Source organism: Cebus imitator, unplaced genomic scaffold (assembly GCF_001604975.1).
Source record: "Cebus imitator isolate Cc_AM_T3 unplaced genomic scaffold, Cebus_imitator-1.0 Scaffold356, whole genome shotgun sequence".
Classification (NCBI taxonomy): Eukaryota; Metazoa; Chordata; class Mammalia; order Primates; family Cebidae; genus Cebus; species Cebus imitator.
This window is the reverse complement of record NW_016107671.1, coordinates 2,011,819-2,031,077: the sequence shown is the minus strand read 5'-3', so window position 1 is coordinate 2,031,077 and position 19,259 is coordinate 2,011,819. Positions and strand designations below refer to the sequence as shown.

The 19,259-nt window shown below is 41.1% G+C and overlaps 2 protein-coding genes and 2 long non-coding RNA genes across 11 annotated transcripts in view; 3 read left to right on the top strand and 1 right to left on the bottom strand.

Annotated features, from left to right (window-relative positions):
- Positions 1 to 6,405, top strand: part of ZFP82 (ZFP82 zinc finger protein) — an 8,461-nt gene extending 2,056 nt beyond the window's left edge. Inside the window, exons 2-3 of the mRNA XM_017506485.2 lie at positions 599 to 691; positions 4,254 to 6,405. Of these exons, the coding sequence (XP_017361974.1) occupies positions 599 to 691; positions 4,254 to 5,623 (1,463 nt within the window). The 3' untranslated portion in view covers positions 5,624 to 6,405. The remainder of the gene's footprint in view (positions 1 to 598; positions 692 to 4,253) is intronic.
- LOC119467954 lies at positions 685 to 6,756 on the bottom strand. Its single transcript, XR_005196586.1, has 3 exons — positions 6,730 to 6,756; positions 4,478 to 4,530; positions 685 to 822 (listed from the first exon to the last, which is right to left on the bottom strand). It is a non-coding gene; the product is annotated as an uncharacterized LOC119467954 (long non-coding RNA).
- An 8,832-nt stretch (positions 6,757 to 15,588) lies between these two features.
- ZFP14 (ZFP14 zinc finger protein) overlaps positions 15,589 to 19,259 on the top strand; it is a 21,047-nt gene continuing 17,376 nt past the window's right edge. For 6 of the 8 annotated variants that reach the window (XM_017506484.2, XM_017506482.2, XM_017506480.2 and 3 more), the window contains exon 1: positions 15,589 to 15,671. The gene's annotated coding sequence lies outside the window, so the exon portion shown is untranslated. Of the gene's footprint in view, positions 15,672 to 17,349; positions 17,412 to 19,259 lie in introns of those variants that run through there. The other 2 variants (XM_017506481.2, XM_037730728.1) reach the window with 1 other exon arrangement.
- The window catches only part of LOC108287860, a 22,740-nt gene continuing 22,554 nt past the window's right edge, over positions 19,074 to 19,259 (top strand). The window contains exon 1 of the long non-coding RNA XR_001818490.2: positions 19,074 to 19,104. This is a non-coding gene — a long non-coding RNA (uncharacterized LOC108287860). The remainder of the gene's footprint in view (positions 19,105 to 19,259) is intronic.

The window sequence follows — 19,259 nt, the reverse complement described above, 5'->3', positions numbered from 1 at the left end:
AAAAAAAAAAAAAAAAAATCCAAGAACTTTACATTTAATTTAACATTGTTTGAATATCCAAGTCATAATAATACATGTCCCAGGAAGCTTCTTATTTTTTCTCTTACCAAATAACAATAACCAATAGCTAATGAAATATAGTGTTTGGTATATACTCTAGGCAGTGTGTAGATACAGACATACTAATATAATCTTAATACTCATGTAAGATAGGTACTATGATTATCCCTATTTTATCGGGAAGGAAAAGGTAGCGTAGAAGTAACTTGCCCAAGGTCACACAACTAGGTTGTGGCTCAGGCAGGATTTGCACTTGACAGTCTGTGATCTCAACCACTATTACCTCTGAAAAAGAAACACTTCTGTGAATATAGATTTTAGAAAGATTTTTTTATTCCCTCTCTAATCTCTAATGCGTAACCTTAATGTAAATGTTTTTAAAACATCTTTCCCTTCTTTGTTTTGCCTTATCAATTACTGTTTTTTTTTCTTTCTCTCAATTACTGTTTTGCTATATACTTTAACCAAGACTGAATCAAAGTAATTTTGAATTTATTTTTTATTTCAATGTACCTTATATTGTTTTTCTTCTGAGCAGGATGCTTCATTTCTAAACCAGATGTGATTTCCTTATTGGAGCAAGGAAAAGAGCCTTGGAAAGTTGTGAGGAAAAGAAGAGGACAATGTCCAGGTAAGGGCCAGTCAGGCAAGAAGAAGCTGTCACCACAGGGAACCCCAGATTGTTGGGGAAGAGGCACATCCTTATGTTGTTGAGAAAGCCCTCTTTAAAGGTCTATGGCCCAAGGAGGAAAGGTCTGCGACCTGGGGAACAAATTAAGGTCTTAGCTGGGGATACTAAAAGAACCAGTTATTTGTCCTATTCACCACTCATCTTTTTTATTATTGTTCTCTCCAGTTTTCCTCCTCTTTGATGGAGCTGTGGGGTGGGGTGGTGCTCTCTGGTTCACTATTGACAACCGCTGTATATTTTGATTCAGCTGTTTTTCTCTTTTGCATTTTATTTTATTTTTGAGACAAAGTTTCACTCTTGTCACCCAGGCTGGAGTGCAGTGGCGCAATCTTGGCTCACTGCAACCTCCACCTTCGAGTTCAAACAATTCTCCTGCCTCAGCCTCCCGAGTAGCTGGGATTACAGGTGTTCACTACCACAGCTGGCTAATTTTGTGTATTTTTAGTAGGGACAGGTTTCACCATGTTGGCCAGGCTGGTCTCGAACTGACCTCAGGTGATCCACCTGCCTTGGCCTGCCAAAGTGCTGGGATTACAGGCGTTTGAGCCACCATGCCCTGTTTCCACTTTTATTTTTATTTATTTATTTATTATTTATTTATTTATTTGAGATGGAGTTTTGTTCTTGTTACCCAGGCTGGAGTGCAATGACGCATTCTCAGCTCACCACAACCTCCGCCTCCTGGGTTCAAGCGATTCTTCTGCCTCAGCCTCCCGTGTAGCTGGGACTACAGGCGTACGCCACCACGCCCAGCTAATTTTTGTATTTTTAGTAGAGATGGGGTCTCACCATGTTAACCAGATGGTCTCGATTTCTTGACCTCGTGATCCACCCGCCTCAGCCTCCCAAAGTGTTGTATTTATTTTTAAAGTAGAATAGGAACCAAGCTTGAGTAGAGATGAGGTTTCACCGTGGTAGCTAGGCTGGTCTCACTCTCCTGACCTTGTGATTCCCCCCACCTTGGCCTCCCAAAGTGCTGGGATTACAGGCATGAGTGTGCCCAGCCTTGAGTAAGACTTTTAATGATGTTTTTCACTTTTATTGCTGGGTTTTAGTTTTTAAAGTTTCTTCTAAGCACCATGGTTATGTTTTATAGATACTTACGTGGAGGTTTTCAAAATATAGACTTACTTTTTCTTTAAGAAAAAGGGTCTTGCTCTGTCACGCAGACTGGAGTGCAGTGTCATACACACAGCCCACTGCACAATTGACCTCCTGGGTTTAAGCAGTCCTCCTACCTCAGTCTCCCACGTAGCTGGTACTATAACACACACCACCACATCCAGCTAATTTTTTAATTTGTTTTTTGTAGAAATGAGGTCTTGCCATGTTACTCTGGCTGGTCTCGAACTCTTGGGCTGAGGAAATCCTCCTGCCTTGGCCTCCTGAAGTACTGGGATTACAGGTGTGAGCCACTGCACTCAGCCTACCATTATTTTCTAAAAAACAAAAATACAGCCAGGGACCCTGGCTCATGTATGTAATCCCAGCACTTTGGGAGGCGGAGGTGGGAGGATCACTTGAGGTCAAGACTTTGAGACCAGCCTGTCCAACATGGTGAAACCCCATCTCTATTAAAAATACAGAAAAAATTAGCCAAGTATAGTAGCACATGCCTATAATCCCAGCTACTCTGGAGGCTGAGGCAGGAGAATTACTTGAATCCAGGAGGCAGAGGCTGCAGTGAGACGAGGTCATGCCACTGCACCCCAACCTGGGTGACAGAGCAAGACTCCATCTCAAAAAACAAATAAGAAAGCAAAAACCAAAAATACTGTTTCAGATCTTATTTTCAGATTTAAAAGTTATTTAATATAGACTTTTGAATATTCAGGTAGATTTTACTTTTGCTTCTTTTGTTAATTTCTAGGTTTTGTAGAAAATGTCTGTATGATTTCAACTTTTTTTTGCTAACTCCTAGTGTGTATCTAGATTTCAACTTTTTAATAGAGACTACATTGTAATAATTGAAACCCTCATCCTGTTTCTCTCTCATACACAACTCATTCAGCACTTAGATTTTCCTCTGTTTCTGCTGCTGGCTTTCCATCCTTGGCCTATATCTAACATTACTTCTGTTTGTAAGCCCTTCATATTCAGATGACTATAACATTTGAATGTGCACATTACTTTTGTCCACATTACTGAGTTACCAGCTTATCCCATCTTTTTGTGCCAAGAATTTCATAAGAACTTCAATAAGATATAAACATGTTTTCCTATCTGAAAAATCACTGATACAGCTTTCCTAAAAATACAGAAATCGCCTTGACTATTAGGAAATTGAAAGGAGAAAACTTGAGCCATGGGAGGAAAGAACAAAAGCCGTTGAATATCTGTCAAATGAATGAGTAATAGAATAAGTTGAAGGGGAGATAGAGTAGGTAGAACTTCTCAATACCTTTGCTATGGTGTAGTGATAAAGAAAAGTTACCCATAGCTATGTGAAAGAGCAAATGGGTAGACACTGCATATAAGGGCATAAGCAGTGATGGATGTATAGGAATATACAGCCACCTGTTCCATTCATGTATTTAGCTGGGCTACCCTGGACGAATAAAGAGAATATTTAATCATTTTTGTAAGGCATGAGAGACAAGAGGCAGAGAGATAAATTTAGGACAAGTATATAACTATGGGAATTAAATGAGTAAAACCTATTATATGCTTAGCATTTATTACTTAATGTAAAGTAGGGATTGTTTCTGTCCTTGAGGAGGTTTATAGGTAAGAATAAGCAGTATAACAAATGGAGAAGTTAATATATAATTTTTAAATTGAGAGGTATTATAAAGGTAAGAAATAGAGAATAGCAACATGGATTTTTAGGGACTATCAATAGGGTCAACCTTAAAGGAAATGACCTTTAATCTAAGACCTCAGGATGAAAAGGAGCCAGCCATGCAAAAAGCCCAATCAGGAGATCTGTGGGAGATAGTACAGACCGTGAAGAGTCCTAAGAGATGGAAGTAAGTTAGGACATGTGAGATCTGCAAGGAGGCCTCTCCAGGTAGCAGAAAAGGGACACTGATTTGAGATCATATGATATAGATAAGCAGAAGCCTTCTTAATCACAGTGAATTTGACTGGATTCTAAGAATGAAGAAAGATGAAAAAAATATTGAGTATAGATTCTCAGCCTCTCATCAGAATGATCGTGTAGAGAATATTGAACATCCTTCCAGGACTGCAGAGTCTGATCCAGGTGGTTTGAGTGTTGTCTAAGCCTCAGCGTTAGTAACAAGCTACATGGTGATTTTGGTCCACGCTGCCATATGAGAACCAATGACTTAAAATGTTTACTTAATCACCAATCTTGCTATTTTGTATGAACTCTCATTTTTCCTGATGTTCTCTTTTACTTTTTTTGTTTTCAGATTGTATACCAATATTTTAGAGTTTGGTTGAGGATCACCTAAGTTGTGTTTCATTTCTACATTAGAAATGTTGCTTCTTTTAGTAAAAGAAAACAGCATGTGTTTGCTTTCTTGTCTTATTTTAGATTTGCAGACCAAGTATGAGGCCAAGAAGTTGTCTTTAGAAAATGACATTTATGAAATAAATTTATCCCAGTGGAAGATAATGGAAAGAATTAAAAACCATGGCCTTAAGGGTCTCATTTTAAAAAATGATTGGGAATCCAAAGAAAAAATTGAAAGACAAGAGAGACCTCTAGAAAGATACTTCAGTAATGTGAAAATGCCATCTGAAAAAGTATCCTGTTACCAAAAACGCACGTCTGCTACTGCACATCAGAGACTTCATTTTGTCGATAAACCCTATGAATGTAAGGAATGTGGGAAGGCGTTCAGAGTGCGCCAACAGCTTACTTTTCATCACAGAATTCATACTGGTGAAAAACCCTATGAATGTAAGGAATGTGGGATGGCCTTCAGACAGACTGCACACCTTACTCGACATAAGAGACTTCATTCTGGTGAAAAACTCTACCAATGTAAGGAATGTGAGGAAGCTTTCATATGTGGTGCCGATCTTAGAGTACATCAGAAAATGCATATTGGTGAGAAGCCCTATGAATGTAAAGAATGTGGGAAGGCTTTTAGGGTACGAGGACAACTTACTCTGCATCAGAGGATTCATACTGGTGAGAAACCCTATGTCTGTACAGAGTGTGGGAAGGCCTTTAGACAGTATGCACACCTGACTCGGCATCAGAAGCTTAATAGTGCTGACAGGTTCTATGAATGCAAAGAATGTGGGAAAGCCTTTTTGTGTGGCTCTGGTCTTAGAGTACATCACAAACTTCATACTGGTGAGAAACCCTATGAATGTAAGGAATGCGGGAAGGCCTTTAGAGTGCGACAACAACTAACACTCCATCAGAGAATTCATACTGGGGAGAAACCCTATGAATGTAAGGAATGTGGAAAGACCTTTAGTCGTGGTTATCATCTTATTCTCCATCACAGAATTCATACTGGTGAAAAACCTTATGAATGTAAGGAATGCTGGAAGGCCTTTAGTCGTTACTCACAACTTATTTCACATCAGAGTATTCATATTGGTGTTAAGCCCTATGACTGTAAGGAATGCGGGAAGGCCTTTAGACTACTTTCACAACTCACACAGCATCAGAGTATTCATATTGGTGAGAAACCCTATAAATGTAAGGAATGTGGGAAGGCCTTTAGATTGCGCCAAAAGCTTACTCTACATCAGAGCATTCATACTGGCGAAAAACCCTTTGAGTGTAAGGAATGTAGGAAGGCCTTTAGACTTAATTCATCCCTTATTCAGCATCTGAGAATTCATTCTGGTGAGAAACCCTATGAATGTAAGGAATGTAAGAAGGCCTTTAGGCAACATTCACACCTTACCCATCATCTGAAAATTCATAATGTAAAAATATAAGAAAGTGTTTTCAACTTCTGTGTTACAGAACATTCTATGAATGTAGTAATTAATCTCTTTTGATCCCTACATGCAACTGATTTGGCATAAGAGGTTTTATACTATTAGAAGAGTATGATAATGTAATATATTCCATCATCATTCAAACCTGAAACTTCAGCACATTTGTTCTAAAAAGTAATCCTGTTATAAGAAATGTGAGAAAGACACCGTCATCCCTATCCCATCACTTTGTGTCGTCCTGGACAAGATGCTTAACTGCTCTGTGCTATAATTTTTTTAATTTATGAAATGGTCATATAAGAGTGCAGCAATTTGATACTCTTCTGATCAAGAGGTGAATTTATATCCCCTCTGTTGTATATAGGCAGACTGTGACTGCTTTGCCCTGTAGAATATGGTAGATGTAGTGCTGTGCTGGTTTCTTGACTCAGACTTTACCATACTAATAGAGTTACTTCATCTCATGAAATGAGAGAAATGTCATGTCCCAAAGTCTGGCCACCTTCCTGAAGAGACCACATGGAGAAGCCCTGACACTACGTAGTGAGGGAGAGGCATCCTGCTGAACCCTGTTTTCTTGACATCCACCAAGACACCAGAGATTGGAGTAAAATTTTGGATGCACCAGACCAGCTACCAGCTAAATGCCACTGAGTGACTTGGTGACCTCAACTGATGCCATGTAGAATGGAAGAACTGACTGACCAGCTGAGCCCCTGCCCAAATTTCTGACCCACAGAAACATGAGATATGATAAAATGGTTTTTGTTTTAAGCCACTAAACTTTCTTTTATCATACTTAATACTTCTTTTTGGATAATTCATACTAAAGGCTTTGGGCATAATGAATTTAGAAATGCCTTCCACCAACATTTACTTCTCATTGAACTTGAGATATCTTATTCTTGTTAAAATATTGAAAGTAAGAAATTCCTTTTCAATTTGTTCATTAAAAAACAGATATCCTAGAACAGGTGAGGCAGCCTATGCCTGTAAATCCAGCATGTTGGGAGGCCAAGTAAGGAGGATTGCTTGAGGTCAGAAGTTCGAGACCAGCCTGGACAACATCATGAGACCCTCTACCAAGAAAGTTTAAAAATTACCTGGGCTTGGTGGTGCATGCCTGTAGTCCTAGCTACTCAGGAGACTGAGGTGGGAGGATCACTTGAACCCAAGAGTTGAGGCTGCAGTGAGCTATGATTGCACCACTGCACTCCAGCTTGACTGACAGATCAAGACCCTATCTCAAAAAAAAGAAAATCTACAGTCAGCATTCTCTGGCCCCAGTCGGCCCCAGTCAATATCAAAAATTGACAAAGGATAACATGAAACTATTTGGAAATTAAAAATCACTTGTATTATAAAACTGTATTAATTTTTTTTAAATTGTAGCTTTTTAAAAATGCTAAATTGTCCTGTATTTGGCCAGTGGCAATCCCCTCAAATTGGCTCCTCTGTCCTTTTGTCATGACCGCTCCAACCTTTGAGCTTCTTTTTTTTTTTCTGAACCAAATGCATTAATTAGTTATGCAGCATACAAGAGCATTATTAACAAATAAAGGAAAAGAATGGAACATTTAACTTGCCTATACTTTAGGAACTATATTTCAAGACAAACAAAAGTTGGTGAAGGAAAGTTGTTTATTATTAGAGAATTCCAACTGGTTAAAAGGTCAAAGGAATGATTGAATTTGAAAATTACACTTTTTAATTTTACAAAATAATATATTTTGGTGGTGATAGTAGTGGATGCCAAGACCATTAGGTGAAAAATGGATAGGAAGCTTATACTGCATGAAGCAGAATGCCAGGACACTAATCCATATTAACAATCTCTAAATAAGAACAGCCAGATGCACCTGATGTGATGTAATGGATGCACACAGTGGATACCTGTGAAGTTTTCTTGGTCCCCTAAATTCATTGAGAAGTACAAGTTAGTCTATAAACCTAATTACCGGTTTACAAGAAACATGGGGAATAAAAGAACAAATTAATGACACAAACAAACAAATGCACAATTCGGGAAATTCTGCAGAAGTGATGGCCTAGTTTTTTTAACCAATACATGTCAAAAAAAAAAAAGATTAAAGTGGAATCCTACATATTAAAGGAGACTTAAGAGACTTATCCATCAAATACAGTGTATGGAACATTTTAGGATCTTTGTGTTAAAATGTGCTTGGGATTTGCTTTAATCAATCATGGTGAGACAGGCAGACATGGAAATGATTGTCATAAAGGAAGAAGTTTATACTCAGATCCTAGAAACAGGAGGTGTGGCATGCCACGCAGAGTCACATAAAGAAGCGCCCAGGTGTTGTATCAGGATGCAGAAGGGGTGAGGGCAGAGCATTGGGGGTTTTTCTGGGAAGGAATGGATAAGGCAGGGTTAGGCATGCTGGTAAGCTTAGGATTGGATTGTTTGAGTAATTTTGTTGGGCTGTGGACTCTAGGGGTGATTCCTAGTTGTCCCATTAGGGTAGGGGGAATATTGACTTGGCGAATGAGAGTTTGATAAAGGAGATAGTTGGGAATATTTGTCTTGTTCACTCTATTCATATACATACAATAACTATCACGTAACAGGTGTGATGCGGAAAAATAAGAATTAACTTAAGCCAGAAATTTTTTAAAGGTAAGGTGAATAACAGGAAGTAGTTTTATGATAAATTAATGGAATAGTTAATAGACTAAAGATATTCCCTTTTAAAAGAACATTAATATGGATTGGCAGTTATTGAGGGAAAAACATGACTCATAGCTTTATGTGTGGAAAAGGTGAAATAGCTACATAATAAGGAGATTTTTAAAAAATATTTGTTACATATTACTATATACATATATTTACTGTATACATATATTTCAATATGTTTCAGTATTACTATATGCATATATTTCAATATGTTTCAATCTAGAGAAACCTAAATGATAAAAATTGACTCCAGATACAAAAAAACCCTGAACTAATCCATAAATAAAGGGGGAAAAGTACAGTTATGATGTTTTTTAAAAACTACAATCCATAGTTTTACAGGCAGTAAAAAGCTTTAAAGCTTTAGAATATATAACTTGGCTGGGCACGGTGGCTCACGCCCATAATCCCAGCACTTTGGGAGGCAGAGGTGGGTGGATCACGAGGTTAGGAGTTCAAGACCAGCCTGGACAACATGGTGAAACCCCGTCTTTGTTAAAAATACAAAAACTAGCTGGGCGTGGTGGCGTGTGCCTGTAATCCCAGCTACTCAGGAAGCTGAGGCAGGAGAATTATTTGAACCAGGACCAGGGAGGCAGAGGTTGCAGTGAGCCATGGTCATGCCACTACACTCCAGCCCGGGCTACAGAGCAGGACTCTGTCTAAAAACAAAAACGAATATATAACCTGTAACAAAATTTTACTAGATCATTTTATAAGGCAAATATCCCAACATAAAATTAGAGGAGGATAAATACCCCCTAAAAAGCAAAATATGGGTCAATTTTACTTAAGATACATGTAAACATTCACAAAAAAGTATCAGTAAATTGGACTCAATAGTCTTAAAACAATTTTAAAACATAAAATGATTTACTAGGAATACCCTGGGGCCTGGCCTGTTTTCATTTAAATATGTATCCAGATTTTAGGTTTTCTGACTTGAGCAATGCAACAATGTTATAAAAAATGACATGATTCCGTCACAGTATCTTTTTTCTTTTTCAGATGGTAACCACACTGGAGTGCAGAGGCGCTATCTCGGCTCACTGTAACCTCCAACTCCTGGGTTCAAGCGATTCTCCTGCCTCAACCTCCCAAGTAATTGGGATTACAGGTGCATGCCACAATGCCCAGGTAATTTTTTACATTTTTAGTAGAGACAGAGTTTCACCATGTTGGCCAGGATGGTCTCTATCTCCTGACCTCGTGATCTGTCCACCTCAGCCTCCCAAAGAGCTGGGATTACAGGCATGAGCCACTGTGCCTGGCCTCAAAGTATCTTTTAGATGGTTTCTATTATTGTCATTTATCTTAGCTTCACTGGCTTTACAAGAAGAATGAAGAATACATATAAAAATAGGAATTCAACACAAAAATTATTACCTTTTGCTTAGTCTATTTTGTGAAGATACTCGCTTGGCTTGATGGATCACGCCTGTAATTCCAGCACTTTGGGAGGCTGAGGTGGGTGGGTTGCTTGAGGTTAGGAGTTTGAGACTAACCTGGCCAAGATGGTGAAACTCTTTCTCTACTAAAAATACTAAATTAGCCAGGCGTGGTGTTACATGCCTGTAATCCCAGCTACTTGGGAGGCTGAGGCAGGAGAATCGCTTGAACCTGGGAGATAGAGGTTGCAGTCAGCTGAGATTGCACCATTGCACTTCAGCCTGGACAACAGGAGCAAACCTCAATCTCAAACAAACAAACAAACAAACAAACAAAAAAACACCACAGACTGGGTAATTTACAATGAACAGCAGAAAATGGCTCACAGTTCTGTAGGATAGGAATTGCAAGACTAGGAGGCTGGCATCTCATAAGGACCTTCCTGCTCCATCATCTTATGGCAGAAAGGCAGAGAGGGCAAGAGGAAGCCCAACTCATCTTTTGATAAGGAACCCACTCCTGTGATAATGGCATTAATCCATTCATGAAAGCAGATCCCTCATAGCCCAATCACTTCTTAAAGTTTCCACCTCTTAATACTATTGAATTGGGTATCAAGTTTCTCCCTAAAACTTGGGGACAAATTCAAACTATAGCATGTCTTCTCTGGCCTCCCAAATTGATGTTCTTCTCACATGTAAAATACATTCACTCCCCTCTGACTGCCCCACAGTCTTAGCTCTTTCCAGCACAAACTCAAAAGTTCGTTCTCATCTAGATCAGGTATGGTGAAACAAGGCATGATTTATCCTGAGGCAAATTTTCCTCCAGCTGTTAGTCCATGAAATCAAGCAAGAATTTTACTCCCAAAACACAATGGTGGGACAGGCATAGCCTACACATTCATATTCTGAAAGAAATCGGGAAGAAAAAAAACTGGTGCCACGTAAGTCCAAAACCCAACAGTGCAAACAACATGAACTCTTTTTTTTTTTTTTCAAAGAGTCTCGCTCTGTCACCTAGGCTGGAGTGCAATGGCGCGATCTTGGCCCACTGCAACCCCTGCCTCCCCAGTTCAAGCAATTCTCCTGCCTCAGGTTCCCGAGTAGCTGGGATTACAGTCATCCACCATCATGCCTGGCTAATTTTTGTATTTTTAGTAGAGAGGGGGTTTCACCATGTTGGTCAGGGTGGTCTTGAGCTCCTGACCTCACGTGATCCGCCTGCCTCAGCCTCCCAAAGTACTGGGATTACAGACGTGAGCCACCACACCCGGCCAAACGACATTAACTCGTAAGGCTCCAGAAGACTCCTCCTTAACTCTGTGACCTACTTGGACACACTGGGATGTTGGCTGGTTCTCAGACAGCCTTTCCCCCATGGGTTTGCTGGGCTCACTCCACACATCTGTTACAGGTTGGAGGTTCACACTGGTAGCTCTTCAGTTCTGGGGTTTTGAGGATGGCCTGACTTTATTAGGCATTGACGTAGTGGGGACTCTCTGCAGTGGTTCTGCTCATGGACAAGTCTAACTGGGCCCCGGGGCTACCCAAAAATAGATTTTATTGTGGTTCAGTTGTCTCTTTCAGTTCCTGTTTAATTTTTCTTTTTTTTTCTTTTAATAGAAATACCTGCTAAATATCGTAAGATGTCTTTTTGGCTCATTGATACAATGTTTTCCTCCTTCAGCTTGTTAATGTGACAAGTTGTACTGTAGTCATTATTGCAGGTATGTTATTGGTGCAAGAATGAACAAATAGACCAATGGAACAAAATAAAGAGCCCTGAAAAGATGTCTCTCTCTTTACACACACACACACACAAACACACACACACATATGTGGTTGTCTAATTTGTGATAAAGTTTCTTTGGCCATGTGGTTAGGAAACAGTGGTCTTTTTAATAAAAAGCACTGGATCAGTTGTGTATCTGTTCTAATTTAAAAAATTAATCTTCACCCTTACCTCACACTATACATAAATCAATTCCAGATGCATGAGTGATCTAATCGTAAAAGGCAAAGCAAGGACTTTAGAAGAAAATATAGAATATCTTTCTACCATTGCGGTAGCAAAAATTTTTTTTCTTTTTTTTTTTGAGAAATTTTGAGAACAAAACCAAATATTAAATTATGATATTAAATTGTTTAAAAAACTGGCTGGGCATGGTGGCTCACACCTGTAATCCCAGCACTTTGGGAGGCTAAGGTGGGTGGATCACCTGAGGTCAGGAGACTGGCCAACATGGTAAAACCCTCTCTCTACTAAATATAAAAAAAAAAAAAAAAAAGCCAGGCATGGTGGCACGCACCTGTAGTCCCAGGTACTCGGGAGGCTGAGGCAGGATAATCACTTGAACCCAGGAGGCGGAGGTTGCAGTGAGCCGAGATTGCACCAATGCACTCCAGCCTGGGCAAGGAGTGAAACTGTGTCTCAAAATAAATAAATAAATAATTGTTTTAAAAAAACCTAGTGTGCTGGTTATCATTTGTTGTTGTTTTAAGTATTCTACTGTGCTCCATGCTCTTTTTTGTGCTACAGAGGCTGGAAGCCTAAAACCTACAAATTTTAGACCCTCTTGCTTCTAGAATTCCAGATGTGATCTATGTTCTTCCAGTGAGATAAACTCATGCAAGATTAGGAAGGCAGAAGAAAGCAGAAAGCAGCGGCTTTCTCCTTCACCAGTGCTATTGGTGTGAGGTTTTGCAGCAGCTTTCTGATAGTGCCTTTGCCATGAAGGTATTTAACAAAAATTGAGGTCATAAATTATACGATATTACCATAAATGATTAAAACACAAGGTTTGGTAAACGTTGGGCCACTTTTTCAATCTGCAAACTTAATGTAAAGTACATCCATGAGAAACAGTTTTGGAATAAATGAAGGCTCCAGAAATATACTGAGGAATAACATGGATTTAATTCCTAGTGAGGCAACTTTACTCCTTATGATTTCAAAGTTACTAAAATCATATATATATATATATATATATATATATATATATATGAAAAAAATAAGTAGTTGGGATTACAGATGTGCATCACCATGCCTGGCTAATTTTTGTATTTTTTGTAGAGACAGGATTTCACCATGTTGCCCAGGCTGGTCTCAAACTCCTGGGCTCAAGCCATTCGCCTGCCTCAGCCTCCCAAAATGCTCGGATTACAGGCTTGAGCCACTGTGCCTGTTCGTGATCTGTTAATAACAACAACAAAAAGGCTAGAATGACAGTTTTGGAGGTACAATGAAAGGATTTTTGGAAAGGATGCTGCTCTGTGTCAAATAATGGAGCATTTGGCACATGGGGTTTTTTCTATTAAGAAACTGCAGACATCTGAGGACAACTGAAAATATTCATAGTACAGATTTAGATACTGAAAAAAGAAATGAAATTCTCTGAAAGAAACTCTCTTGTTCTGCATGACTGATGAATTGAAGGTCCAAATAGCCCTTTTCAAACTGAATGAGACAAGAAAATAAACAATCTGAAGAAAATCATATTTCAGAAAGTCAGTGAGCATGATGTTGGACCAAGTACCCCATCATTTGACACAGAGCAGGGCCTTTTCCAAAAATCCCTCCTTTGTACCTCAGTGAAGTTAGGCATTAATTGTCTGGTGCTGTTTGACAAGAAAAATGACCTACAGTTAGTTATCTCCTCCAGCAGTCTCCTTACCAGAGAGGGTTTGAAGAAAGTAGCCCCTAGTGTCAGAAAGCCTCAAAATTTAGTCAAAACAAGGCCAGGTGCATGGCTCATGCCTGTAATCCCAGCAGTTGAGGAGGCTGAGACAGATCACTTGAGTCTGGGAGTTTGAGACCAGCCCGGCCAGCATGGTGAAACCCGGTCTCTGCTAAAAACACAAAAAGTTAGCCGGGTGTGGTGGCACATGCCTGTAATCCCAGCTACTCAGGGAGGCTGAGGCAGGAGAATTCCTTGAACCTGGGAGGCTGAGGTTGCAGTAAGACGATATCATGCCACCGCACTCCAGCCAGGGTGACAGAACAAGACTTTGTTTGGGAAAAAAAAAAGAAAAACTTAGTTGAAACTGAAAGAAAATGGAAAATCTATTTTAATAATACTTTTTATTGCTTTTTTTTAATGGAGTGTTGATTTCCTTACATAAATTTAGTCATACACAACTACATGAAACTATGATGACTGGGCTTTCTTAGGTTTTTTTGCTTGTTTATTTATTCTTTTGAGACAAGAGTTTCACTCTTTTTGCCCTAGCTGAAGTGCAATGGCACAATATTGGGTCACTGTAACCTCCATCTCCCCAGTTCAAACAATTCTCCTGCCTCAGCCTCCCGAGTAGCTGGGACTACAGGCATGCGCCACCATGCCTGGCTAATTTTTTTTTTTTGTATTTTTAGTAGAGACTAGGTTTCACCATGTTGACCAGGCTGGTCTAGAATTCCAGAACTCAGGTGATCCAATCACCTTGGCCTCCCAAAGTGCCCAGCCTTTTTTTTTTTTTTTTTTCTTTTTTTGAGAGGGGTCTTGGTTTGTCACCCTGGCTGGAGTGCAGTGGTACCATCTCAGCTTACTGCAACTTCTGCCTCCCAGGTTCAAGCAATTCTCCTACCTCAGCCTCCTAAGTAGTTGGGATTACAGGCATGCTCCACCACGCCCAGCTAATTTTTGTATTTTAGTAGAGACAGGGGTTCACCATGTTGGCCAGGCTGGTCTCGAATTCCTGACTTCAAGTAATCTGCCCACCTTGGCCTCCCAAAGTGCTGGGATCACAGGCATGAGCCCAGCCGCCTTCCTAGTAGTCATAAAGTAGCTCAGAGTTTTCATTTATCTCCTATTTCATGCATATCCCATTCTTTGTCAAATGAAACAAAATTACCTAGGCATTTTCAAATATCTTCTAAAGTTTTATATTCTTAAAGAATTTCTTTTTTTATATAACTAATATAAAACTTTTATATTATATATATATAATATATAATATATATTATATAAAAAAGTTATATATAACTTTATATATATATATATAACTAATATATTAGTTAATATATTGAAGAATTTGGGATACAGAAGATGCCTCACGGTGGTCCCCTGGTGGGCTTATCCCATTTCTTTCCTGAAGGAACAGAGGACAGGAGAAATGTATTCTCGAGAGGAGAGGGGAGAGGGGGGAGAGGGGAGAGAGGGGAGAGAGGGGAGAGAGAGGAGAGAGGGAGAGAGAGAGAGAGAGAGAGAGAGAGAGAGAGAGAGAGATAGCGAGCGCGCAGTGAGCACTGGTGACCTTTCTAGGTCTAGGTCCTGCTCCAGCTTCTGATGAGCATACATCAAGTATGCTCATGCCTGATGTATGCTCCTCACACCTTGCTTGGGTGTATGCAGTGAGTAACTGCTAGGTGTTTAGTACACATATTAGGCACCTGCTCGTACCAAAACGTCTTTCTAAATCCTCTGTGGCTGAATCCAGTGGCTCACGCCTGTAGTCCCAGCACTTTGGGAGGCTCAGGCGGAGGGATCTCTTGAGCCCAGGAGTTGGACCCCAGCTTTGGTAACATAGGGATATCTGGGCTCTGCAAAAATTAAACAAAAAATTAGTTGGGTGTGGTGGCGCGCCCCTGCAGTCCCAGCTACTCTGGAGGCTCAGGTGGGAGGGTCGCATGAGCCCGGGAGGTCGAGCCTGCAGTAAGCTCTAATCACGTCACTGCACTCCAACCTGGGCGACAGAGCAAGACTCTGTCTCAATAAAAATAAAAAATAAAAAAAGTCTTCCTCAGCGACAGAAGCAAACGCAGGCTGGGGCTCACCTCATCTCCCGGCAGCCTGGAAGGCCCTCCCGACGCGAGCGCTGTCAGAGCTCCAACGTTCGCGCTTGCGCATTCCGCGCAGCCTGTCGGCGCTGGGACCTGTTCCCTCCCACCCGCGGACTACATTTCCCACAGGCCTCCGCGCGCGATTCTTTCCGGCTTCCCTGCTGGTGTCGGCTCTGAGAGGTAAGTTGGTAGCGTGCACCCAGGCAATGGGCGAGGGGGTGGCGCGGGGGCGGCGCGGACCTGTGTGTGAGCCGGGAGGCAGTAGCTGTGCAGTTTGTGGCGCTGACTGGGCGCCGAGTGCCCTGCTGCGTCCTCTGCTGTCCCGCTTCAGGGCCGCGCAGGTCCAGCGGCCCGGAATGGCTTCGAGTTAGATGCATGAACCCCGGAGTGAATGAAGGCCCCCAAACAAAAAGATGTAGTCTGAAGAACAACTGCAGATCGCACAGCTTTACCCGAGCTCCCTCCCATGGAAACTGCGGGGAACTCGGAGACAGATTCCAGCTCAGTCTTCGTATACCTGGCCTTTCTCCCTGATACGGGGACCGGTCAGCTTTATTCCAGGCTCCCTGTTATTCCATGGGGTTTTGCGCGCGGTAGACTGAGGGAGCTAGTGCGCTAGCGGGGGTGTGTCGTGATCAGCCAAGCCCGGCTCCAGCAAAGGCCCGAGGTCTCAAGATTCTGTCTCCTTTCCCAATCCTGCTGTTCTTTAGGAAGGCAGCGGGGAGAGGAGGAAATGATTGCTGTTGCATATAGGCAAGTCAAAATCTAGATGAGTTTATGTTTCTTTTTTGTTCCATGAAGTGTAATTTTTATTTTTCTGGGCGTGGGGACATTTGCTTCCCTCTTCTGTGAAGGTATGAAAATCAGCTTGGACTGAACAATGAGGCAGCCCTGTCATTAATCAGGCTGGGAAGGAAAAGACAGATAAAGCCACCTGCAAAATTAATAGAAAACATGATTTCTCCCCAAGTGGTGCAGTAGTTGTAATATGGCATAATGACTCCCTCTTTGAGAGATTACAGTTTTCTTACTAGTGATGTTCTAGACTTGCTTTGCTGTTTTCATTTTATTACTGGGGATACCCAGTTCCTAAGCCACCCTCTTGTTTACATTCATGATTGCACTCAATATCCTATTAATGCCTGCCTCTCCTAATCTCACCTCAGAAACAGCAGCCATTCCAGATCCTAGCGTCGTTAGATTCTCCTCAGAATCCTTCAGCTGGGACTCAACCGTTTACAAAAGAGCTTTTCTCCTCCCTCTCGTCCATCACATTCCAGCCCTTCCTGTGGATTTTTTATTTTGTCGGACTATGCGGGCTTGTTCCAGTTAATCTTCAGCTGGTTAAGCTTTAACTCCTGAAATGCCCTGTCCACTCACGTGGTGCTTTGGCCTTCCTTCTCAGTGAGTGATGGGGTAATGAGGGATGAGGGTAGATTCCAACTTCCTACCCCTTTCCAGTATGGTTTTTTTTTTTTGAGATGGAGTCCAGGTCTGTTTTTTGAGACAGAGTCTGGGTCTGTTACCCAGGCTGGAGTACGGTGGCACAATCTCGGCTCACTGCAACCTCCACCTCCCAGGTTCAAGCGATTCTCCTGCCTCAGCCTCTCCAGTAGCTCAGACTACAGGCGTGAGCCACCGTCTCCAGTAGGTATTGACATGAACATTTAGTAATAATTTAGTTTGTCTTAGGAGCTGCCTCTTTCTTATCATTTGGATGGTCTGCAAGTAAACCTCTTGAAGAGAGGCTAACTGTAGAGCTTTATTTTATTACTCAAAAAAAAATTTTTTTTTCAGAGACAGGCTCTCACTCTGTCCCCCAGGCTGGAGTGCAGTGGCACAATCTCGCTCCCTGCAGCCTGGACCTCCCCAGCTCAAGTGATCCTCCCACCTCAGCCTCCCCAGTAGCTGAGACCACAGGTATGTGGTCCCACACCCGACTAATTTTTTAAATTTTTTGTAGAAATGAGATCTCCCTATGTTGCACAGGCTGATCTCGAACCTGGACTCAAGCAATTCTACCATCTCAGCCTCCCAAAGTGCTGAGATTACAGGCATGAGCCACCATGCAGAACTTTGATTCGATGGTGATTAGTTGAGGAGTTTACAGTTTAGATGGAATTACACACTAGGTCTCTCTGATCCCCACCACCTTGAATTCTAAAGCAGGGCAAGGTAAGGAGGTGGTTTGATTGGTGACAGGATCTTTGATGCTTTTGAGGCTTTTAAGGAGTGATAATACAATAGGGTTTTTAGTAGAGAGGTCTCTGTTAACAAGGGAAGGGGTTATTAGAAGGGAAGGAAAGACAGTAGAAATTGGGAAATGGTTTGAAGTTTTTGACAGCATGAGTCTGTTTCAGGCCACATATTTATCAGGTCACATGAGATGCAGATTAGTATAGTTATAGTCATATGGGTTATGGAGCTAAATTAGCAGAGTTCTAGTCCTCAACCTGCCACTTAAGAGCTGCTTGAGCTTGGGACAATTTATTTCATCTCTTTGTGCCACAGTTTCATCATCTGTAAAATGAGGATAATGATAGACTCTACTATATAGGATAGTTCTGAGTAGAGGAATTAATATATGCAAAACCCTTAGATAGTGCTTGGCACATAATGAGTACTCAGTAGATTTGTTACTGTTATGTTGTAATTTAATATTTTTCCTCATCACCCAAATCAAAAAATTAGTGTCTTACCACATTTGCTTTATCTATGTACCCTCCTTTTGTAAATTGTTGATAATCAAGAAGAATTGCTGATCAAGGTGATTCTTTGAAATTTATTAGTTATCATTATAATTCTTTTTTTTGACAGAGTCTTGTTCTGTTGCCCAGGCTGGAGTACAGTGGTGCGATCTCGGCTCACTTCAGCCTCCACTCCCAGGTTCAAGGGATTCTCCTGTCTCAGCCTCCAAAGTAGCTGGGATTACAGGCATGCATCACCATGCCTGGCTAATTTTTGTATTTTTAATAGAGACAGGATTTCAACATGTTGACCAGGCTGATCTTGAATTCCTGACCTAAGTGGTCTGCCTGCCTCAGCCCCCCAAAGTGCTGGGATTACAGTCCTGAGGAGAATTTTTAAAATAATTATGGGAAGAGGCATATATAGTATTCTTCATCTTTAGTAATATAGCTGACTTTTTAAAAATGCTTATTTACTATTATAAGTGCCTTATATGTAGTATCTTATTTCTCATAACAGTCTTTTGAGGTAGAAACTGTAGTTCTCACCATTTTATATGCAGAAACTGAAAAGTAGCCTGTCTGATATCATGCAGTAAAAAAAAAAAAAAATCATATATTGGTAATTATAGCAATATATCAGATATCATCAATAAGCATACTTAACAACAACAAAAAAACCTGGCCGGTCGTGGTGGCTCATTCCTGCAATCCCAGCACTTTGGGAGGCCGAGGCGGCTGCATTACGTGATGTCTGGAGTTCGAGACCAGCCTGGACAACATGGCGAAACCGTTTCTACTGAAAATACAAAAATTAGCCAGGTGTGGTGGCACACGCCTATGATCCCAGCTACTCTGGAGGCTGAGGCAGGAGAATCACTTGAATCCAGGAGGCGGAGGTTGCAGTGAGCTGAGATCACGCCATTGTACTCTAGCCTGGGTGACAAAGTGAGACCTTGTCTTAAATAAAATAAAAAATTCTCTGGCCGGGCGCGGTGGCTCAAGCCTGTAATCCCAGCACTTTGGGAGGCCGAGGCGGGTGGATCATGAGGTCAAGAGATCGAGACTATCCTGGTCAACA